This window comes from Hydra vulgaris, chromosome 03 (genome assembly GCF_038396675.1).
Source record: "Hydra vulgaris chromosome 03, alternate assembly HydraT2T_AEP".
Classification (NCBI taxonomy): Eukaryota; Metazoa; Cnidaria; class Hydrozoa; order Anthoathecata; family Hydridae; genus Hydra; species Hydra vulgaris.
In genome coordinates this window covers 23967804-23977315 of record NC_088922.1, presented here as the reverse complement: position 1 = coordinate 23977315, position 9512 = coordinate 23967804, and the positions used below count along the sequence as shown (strand labels likewise).

The following is a 9512-nucleotide window of genomic DNA, read 5'->3' as shown; positions in this document are numbered from 1 at the left end:
TCTTTAATCAGCTTCTAACACATTTTTTCCTTATATTTTATTTTCAAAACCAATAAAAGTAACCGAATAAAGTTGCTTTCCATATCAAATCTTAGATTTGGATTTGGGGATTGAATTATGTCTCCACTTCTCAGTTTTAAACAATTGAGAACAGTTTCGAAATTATTATACAACATTTCATCATTTTTTAAATTGAATAAAAAAGATGTGCCAAAAATTTTTTGTTTCAGGTTCTCTTATTGACTGTTTTTTGTATCTTCTAAGGTAAGCAATGAACCTTTTTTTTTTTTTGCTGCATTTTAATTTTATTCGCGTTTTCATACTGGAAAGCTTATCTACTCACTTCTGATTGAAATTATAGCAAAAATCAGAAAGTTTTTGTCTTTAATGAAACTTAAACAACAATAGTCATTATTACAAACCATATTTTTTCACATTTTCATAAATTTATTAATCATATAATTTATTAATTGACAAGAGGATAAAAATAAAGTACATTTTTTTTATTTGTTGGAAAAAAGTAAAACAATTTTATTCTAATGCTTACCGGGTGTTAACACTAATCCTAACTGGAAAAGTTTTGTATGGGATCAGAAATTCAGCTTTATAAATGAACCGAGTGCGCCTAATGCATTGTTTTAGTGGTCTAAAACCATCTTCACATCTTTCACATAGTCTTTCTAATGAACCCGGCTTGAGACACATCAGTTGAATGGTTTCAAAATCTATAACGGACATAGGTAGAAACATTATTTGTGTTTATATAGGTATAATTTTATTTCACTTTTTATATTTCAGCAAACATCAACTTAATTCTCATTATATACTATATATTCTTGTGAAAACTTTGTAAAAAATATGAAATTTAAGACCGTGCTCGGCAATAGAACAATAACAACATCTTATTCTTGCTCAAATATTACGATTATAATATACCATTAAAAATAGCTTCAATCAGTATTTTAAACGGCATAACAACATTATGAGATTTTAAGTAACGACCTTTAAATATGCGCGCTAATTGAAAAAACTGTAGTCAAATTTTTTTCAGCTTAAATTGCTATAACATTGTCAACTGTCAAATGTTAATAATTTAATATCAAAAGATATGCGTGAAAGGGGTGGTATTGAATTTGGGTTGGATAACAGTTTAACTCAACCTAATACTAAAATGCTTTATTCTTATCAACATTTTTATTTGTATTAAAAAGAATGAAACTTTTAGATGTTGTATGTAATATAAAAAATTGATATTTAAAATTTTTTTTTCCAGATATCTTCACTTCAAACAAGGCTGCAAGAAACCATTATTAGAGTTGGAAATTACTAGAAGAGATAAGATAAAGTTTATAAAACAAGATGACGAATAACAAACAACTTATTGCAGATTATATGAATCAGGAAAACAAGATGAAAGGAACGAACTCAAAAGTTCTGAGAAAAAAGCTAGACAAATAAGAATTTTTGGAGCTCTAAGGAAGAGTCACGGTAAAAGGATGAGACTTAATTGAATCACGAGTAACATGAGAATGGATTTTAGTAGATTTCACATCAATTTTTAGCGGCAAAATGTTTTTTCTTCCGCCTGCTGTAGCTTCCGCCCTTCTATTTGCGGCCGCAGGCAGAGTTACTTTTTGGAGGCAAAATGTTTTGGAGGCTGACGCCAATAGGGAGCGGAGGCTATTGGTGGCCGCCTCCAGAATAAATTGTGGAGGTAGAATCATTTATAGGCGGTATCCAATGGTTTCTGCCTCCCAACTGGCTGCGGCAGCCGAATTGGAGGCGGAAATATTTGCCTCCCGCCAGCAAAAAATAATGAAAAATAATTGCACGTTTGGTTTTAAGTTAATGAGCAATTAAATATTAACTAGAAACAAATGTTAAATATTTGACATCAAGTTTCATTTTATATGATGGACGGGCTCGGTCAATATGACCAGAAATAACATCAAAAAGATGCAATGTTGAAGTGAAGGAGAGATATAGAACAAAGAGAATGGTGATAGAGTGAACTGGTGCTAAACGAAGGTACGTAAAAGAATAGCCTGTGGATTCAAACCTAGTTTCCCGACAAATGGGTGAATTCTTACGAATGTAAATGCGCAGGCTAAGCATATCAATATTGGAGTCATTACAAATTAAAATAAGACAACTATCAAAACAAAGATCACAAGATGAGACAGATGAACTCAATTTAGTCACACAAAGAGCAAGTTGGTCAGGTGTATTTTGCAAGAAATAAGGCTCGATGGAAGAAAAGCTATTTTGAAGACCACAAATTTTAGTGAGTTATATATTTAGCGAACTTGGTGATGACGATGGTTTTTTGTGTTTTATAGTTTTTGATATTTTACTCATTTTTTAAATCGATATTTTTTAAATTGATCATATTTTAAATTGATATTTTACTCATTTTTTAAATAAGTTAAAGAAATTAACTCGAAGCACATATAATACTCAGTACACTAAATAATAGTCCCAGTAATCGCCTCTTTACTCATAGTAAATCCTTAGTATGTAAATTGTAACAAAGGGCTTTAAATGTGGTCTCAACAATTTACACCTAAAGTATAAACAGTGACACTATTTATGCGCAACATGGCCCTGTTAGTACTCCGATACTTTACAGCTGTTAATGGAATTAGCTTCTCTGAGAGCTACCACAGAATTCGGGAAACTTGACTATCAGCCAGCCTAAGAACCATAAAACTGAGCTTAGAGCTGTACCCTAATTAGGAGATAAAAGAATGAGTTGCCTAATCATTAAAATAGAGACACAAGCAAAATAAATGCATTGAGTCAAGATGATTCAGCATTCAACATCCTAAACTGGAAACAATGTACTATAAATACATCTGCACCAGCCTAATAGATGAAGAAGGGATGCGAAGCTGGTCAGCAGATAGAATCTTTTCATCCCTAATTAAAAATGAATATTGATTGGATTAGTGTACCAGTTAATTAAATTAATTTTGTTCTCTAGTTTAAATTAAGTAAAAAATCCTTATGTTTTCTTTTTTTTCACTTAGTGAAGAAATTGATTTCTATTAGTCACGTCAGCTTGCAGACAAAGTATTAGTTCAGCAGCGTTAACGACACTAAGGGTTTTATTGCTGTTTGCATACATTTTGCAAACAGTTTTACTACTAATTTATTCTAGTAAATTAGCAGTTAAGATTGTAAATAGTGTTCCACCTCAAACTGAGTCTTTATGAACGCTACTGATAATTTTTTTTTCATTCCGATGTTAGATTTCCAAAAACGAAACGTTCATTTGAAAAAGCACTAATTTTTTTAAACATTTCCTTCAATTTTATAGGAATCATGTAGCTTTGTCAAACTTCTAAGCAAAATTAAGAAAAGGGAATGTGAACAGGAAGCTTATGTAAGTTGATAAAACAAATAAGGTTAAAATTAACTTTATTTTTGTTTTTGTTTACAAAGCCACGCCTTGGGTTCGATCCATGATGGTGAGACAATAAATACTGCATAACCTCAGCTACCTTATCTTTTAACTAATTTCTTCATTACTTTGAATGGCATAAAGAATTATTAATCTTCACTTATAGATTTATAACTGTGGAGAGTTATAAATCTACAAGAGACCAAATCTCTTTTAAAACCTCTGGATAATGGAGGTTAGGTGGATTGTCAAAGGTTTACTTAAACTATTAAAGAGAGAACAAAAACATTATAACAAATATTTAAGACATATAACAAATAAGGTTAAAAATAAATACAAAGATTAGGGATCGTTTATAAATTATCCCTCCCCCTCTTCTATTAGGGATTCGAGAGTAATATAGTCTATAAAGGAATTCTTTAATGAAATTTTTTAACTTGGAATTTTTTATTTTTAATATTTGTTTTAAGTCATTTAAATTTTTAATTTTAACTATTTTTAATATCCCAGTAAACTTGCCATGCATGGTCTATGCATGGAATTCATTGGTCGATGACCGACACCACCGCGCCAGTAATGCCGGTTATCAACCAATGGTTGGCCATGCTTGTTTTACAATCGGCCAACTTTGCTTTTATCTTGTGCCAGGCTTAAACCATGTTTGTGAGAAAATAGAAGTTTTCTGTTTGCGCATGTGCTATTTTATAAAATTTGCCATCTTTAACTTTTTCATAGTATATTTTCATAGCTTGTTCAGTACAAGTACTTATATTATTAATATAGTACAAGTTGGGTGGCCTATAAATCAACCTAATTTTGAAATTTCGTAAATCGTAGATTATGACGTTTTTGATTTTCAACCGATAATTTTTGATTTTTGTGTTTAAACCTATTTAAAACATGTACTACTAATTTTCTAACCTAATAAATCGTTGACCTACTGTATTTTTGACCTACTGAATTTTCAACCTACTGAATATTCAACCTATTGTATTTTTAGTTTTATAACTAGGCTTTTCCGGTATGTATTTTGTATATTTTGTTATTGATTTGAATACGAGCCAAATTTGATCAGTCTTAGCGCACTGGTTAAAGCACTGTCTTCAGAATCGGGAGGTATAAAGTTTGGTGAATGTTTGGAAAACTTATTGATTGATAATTAAAAAAAAAAATTTCGTAGTTTTTTTAAAGAAAAGCATTAAAAATACAGACCAGATAAACGGTTGAAATATAATTTGTCTCAAATCGATTGAAAATGAAAGTCTTGAAAATGAAAGTCAAAATAGGTCGAAAAATAAATCGGTCGAAAACGAAAACATCATAAATCGGTTGAAAATAAAAAAAGAATATAATCGGGCAAAAACTATTTAGGCCTCAGTAGGTTATCTAAAAATTAGTTCCATTTTTGATAGATGTTCTTTTTATAGAACAACTTAGTAGGTCGAGATTTTTGTATCATACCCATTTTTTTAGTTTATTATACATACATTTTTATAGTTTTCATACATACATACCCAATGGGCACACGGACGTCGAAATTTTGTCGAAGGACGTCCAAAATGGTCCGTTCGGACGTCCATTGGACATACCAAATAAAATAACTTTCGCCCGTCCATTTCGGACCTCTGAAGTACGTCCAAGAACGTCCAAAATAGTCCGTTTGAAGGTCCAATTCTTTTTTTTTCTTTTCTTTTCATTTAGTCGTACAAATATTTACAAGTTCCGTGTTTTATAATATATATAAAAATGGCAAGGACGAGAAGAAGACAGATTTGCCTTATCACCAAGTCCCTTGCTTTTTCTAGACATTTATATAAATACGTTGTAACTAAAATTAAAAATTAAAAATGAAAAAAAAAACCAAAATGTTTCAAAGAAGTTTATATAAAATGCAAAATAGTTAAAGTCTTTCAAAGTTGATTTTAATAAAAGCTAAAGAAGTAATTTATTCTCAATAACATGAAGATTAACTTACGGTCATGCAATGCTATATATACTCAAATTTCAAAGTTATTCATTAAAGTAAAATTTTAATAAATCATTCAAGAAAACCAAAACCAACAGCAAAAAAAGAAAACATGAAAAATGAAAACATATAGGTTAGTTTATAATCAGAAGACACTATATATATACCTTTTTTTTGCGTGGCGAACATCGTGGTGAACAGACGCGTTTTCTTACAGTTAAATATTTTTTGGAATTTTTTTAATTCGTTAAATAAAAATTGATATGTCTAAATCAGAAGAGTTAGTTTCGATTGCTATGATGAGAGAGAGCTACTAAATATTCAAAAAGAAACAATTTTGTCTTTTTTTCATGAAGCATTATCGAACATAAATGAGAGGTTTGATAACTTTCAATCTAGTTTTAAAGAAGTTCGGCGAGAACTCGACGAAATGAAATCTGGATTAAATTTTGTTGGCGATGTATTCAACGATAAAGCTAGAGCAGTTGAGGAAAAAATTAATAAAGTTCACGATGATTTATCAAATGTACAAAAAATGCAGGGTAAAATATCTTCTGACAATATTGAGTTAAAATTAAAAAGCGTTGATATTGAAGACCGTAACAGAAGAAACAATTTAAGAATTGACGGGGTCGTTGAAAATAGCGAAGAAAAGAATTGGGAAATCACAAAGAAAAAGGTAAAGCAACTATTTAAAGATAACCTTGGTATTGAAAAAGATATTATAATTGATCGGGCTCATCGAGTGGGAGTAGCTAATGATAAACGAGAACGAACTATTGTCTTGAAGCTCCGGGATTACGAGGACAAAAAAACAATTTTGGAAAGAGCAACAAAATTAAAAGGAACTAATATCTTTCTAAATGAAGATTTTAGTTTTACCACGCGAAAAATTCGAAAAGAACTTTTTGATCAGGCGAAGATACATCGTCAAAATGGCTATTTTGCAAAAGTTGTTTACAACAAACTAATTGTTCACGAATTTCGAGAAAACACCCGCAACACAGATGTTATTCCGACATGCGTAAACGAGTAAGCGTTTTGAGTATTTTATTTTTTAATTATATTAAATATTTTTAAATTATACATTTTTAAAAAATGGCAGCGCTTTTTCCACAGAAATTAGATTTTCACAATTTAAATTTAGACTTTTTTGAGGACAACTTTATAAATAACCTATCAGAAGAAAATATAAATATTTTTCAAGAAACTCAAATGAACTTAATTAACACACCGTATATTGATCCTTTTGAATTTAAAGTAATAGCAGATGATGGCTCATTTTCTGTATTACACATAAACATTAGAAGCATGCAGCAAAATTTTGATAAACTTAACGAATTTTTAAATATTTTAAACTACACGTTCGACATCATATCTATTTCAGAGACTTGGCATGATACAGAAAGTTCTCTTGAATTAAATTCTAATTATATATTACCATTTTATAAACTAATAAGTCAATCAAGAGGAAATGGGAAAAAAGGAGGAGGATTAGGAATTTATGTCTTAGAAAAGTATGCTTTCAAGATAAAAAATATACTATTCTTTTCAAATGATAACTATGAAAGCCTTTTCATTGAAATTATTAATAAAAAATACCGAAACATTTTAGTTGGATGTGTTTATCGTCCACCGAGTGGAAAAATAAAAAGTTTCGAAACCTTTATCAAAAATACGATTATGAAAATAAATAAAGAAAATAAGACTTTATATATAACTGGTGACATAAATCTTGATGCTCTTTCTAACACAAAATTTCCAAAAATAAAATCTTTTTTTGATATGCTTTTTAAATTTAATGTCTTGTCAACTATTAATAAACCAACGCGAGTAACAAAAACCTCTGCAACAGCAATAGACAATATTTTTATCAATAATTATTTAGAAACGACATTTGAAACCGGTATATTTTTGACAGATATTAGCGATCATTTCCCGATATTCATAAAAATAAAAAACTTTAAATCTATGTCTGATTGTCATTCAAAAATTATACATTTAATAAAACGAAATTTAAAATTGAGTAACACTAATAAATTAACAAGTAGACTAAAACAAGAAACATGGAACAAGGTATATAAATGTAAAGATACTAATGAAGCTTACAATGCCTTTTTAAGTACATTTTTGGAGTACTTTAATGAAACCTGTCCAAAAGAGATAATAACAACTAAGTCAAAAGCAATTGCTAATCCGTGGATGGATAAATCGTTATTAAAGTGCTCAAAAAAAAAAAAAAAAACTTTACAATAAATTTTTGAAAAATAGAAACAATGATAATGAAAAAAATTACAAAAATTATAAATTTTTTTTATCAAGATCTCATTAAAAATGCAAAAAAAAAATATTACAGTAATCAAATTAACAAATGCAAATTTGATAGCAAAAAAACATGGTCCATCATTAATCTCATAATGGGAAGAGAAAAACTAAATTCACCTTCTCTTCCTAAACGAATTGTTATTGAAAATAACGATATATTTTGTCAAAAACTAATTTCAGAAGAATTCAATAAATATTTTACAAATATTGGTCCTAATCTTGTAAATAAAATTGTACTAACATCTGTATCATTTAAAACCTATCTTAAAACCACGAATAACGTTACCATGCTTGATTATGAATTAGGCTATGAAGAATTAGAGGCAGCCTTTGCCTCCTTAAAAAAAAAAGGCTCCAGGATTTGATGAGATATCTAGTGATATAGTTATTGCAAACAAACACAGTCTTAATAGACCCCTGATTCATATACTTAAGCTCTCATTAAATTCTGGGATATTTCCGGATGTACTTAAATTGGCAAAAGTAATTCCATTATACAAATGTAATGATCATTCTGACATTTCAAACTACAGGCCTATATCAATACTTTCTGTATTTTTAAAACTCTTCGAACGTGTAGTTTATAATAGAATCTATGATTACTTCATTAAAAACAATTTTTTTTACCCAAATCAGTTTGGCTTTCAAAAAAATCTCTCTACAGAACATGCAATCATTGAAATAGTAAATCAAATAACTAATGGTTTTGAAAATAATAAATTTACTTTAGGAGTGTTTCTTGATTTATCAAAAGCATTCGATACAGTGGACCATTGCATTCTATTAGATAAATTAAGGCATTACGGAATAATAAATAAAACTTATTATTGGATTAAAAGCTATCTTACAAACAGAAAACAATATGTAAATAATGTCCAATCTGGAGTATTAAATGTCATATGTGGAGTCCCGCAAGGATCGATTCTTGGTCCACTTCTTTTTCTAATATATATATAAATGACTTTTGTAATGCATCTTTAAAAATGAACTCGGTCATGTTTGCAGATGACACAAACTTATTTCTCACCAACAATGATATCAAGAAATTATATGCAGACATGAATATTGAATTGTGTAAAGTAAACAACTGGTTTAAGGCAAACAAACTCTCACTTAACGCTGAGAAAACAAAGTATATACTATTTCACAAAAAAACACAAGAAGAAAATCTTCCTCTCAAGTTGCCTAACCTATCTCTAAATGATAAACTAGTAAATAAGCAATCCAATATAAGATTCTTAGGAATCGTTGTTGATGAAAAATTATCCTGGCTTCCACATATAATATATATCCAGTCAAAAATCACCAAAATAATAGGTTTGATGTATCGAGTTTGCTCCTACGTCAATAAAAATAGTCTTAAATTAATCTACTTTGGGCTAATTCATAGCCTCATCAGCTATGCAAACATTTCATGGGCAAGTACTCAAGCGGCAAAGATTAAAAAAATTTATAGTCTTCAAAAACATGCCTGCAGAATCATTTACTCAAAAAATAGGCGTGAACACGCTAAGCCCTTAATGAAAGATATGAAAATGATGAATGTGTTTGAAATAAATATCTACCAGCATTTAATTTTCATGTATCGTTATAATCACAATATCTCTCCTATAAGCTTTAATAACAAGTTTAAAATAAATAAAAATGATAGCTATAATCTTAGAGCGAATATGTCCAACACATATAAACTGCCTCGGATAATAAACAAATATTCAGAGTACAGCATTCTATATCGAGGTCCAAAAGTATGGAATACTTTTCAAAAAGGATTCAAAGGTACGGTAAATTCGTTAAGTTCCTTCAAGTTTTTAACAAAAA

General features: G+C 29.4%; 1 protein-coding gene across 1 annotated transcript; it reads left to right on the top strand.

Annotated features, from left to right (window-relative positions):
- The first annotated feature begins 5799 nt into the window (after positions 1–5799).
- Positions 5800–6405, top strand: LOC136078577 (uncharacterized). Its single transcript, XM_065794354.1, has one exon. It carries the CDS (start codon positions 5800–5802, stop codon positions 6403–6405), a length of 606 nt encoding a protein of 201 aa, XP_065650426.1.
- Positions 6406–9512: the final 3107 nt, after the last annotated feature.

Bases quoted from the DNA above. Each gene is read 5' to 3' on its own strand.
- LOC136078577 (XM_065794354.1), top strand. From the start codon at position 5,800: ATGAAATCTGGATTAAATTTTGTTGGCGATGTATTCAACGATAAAGCT.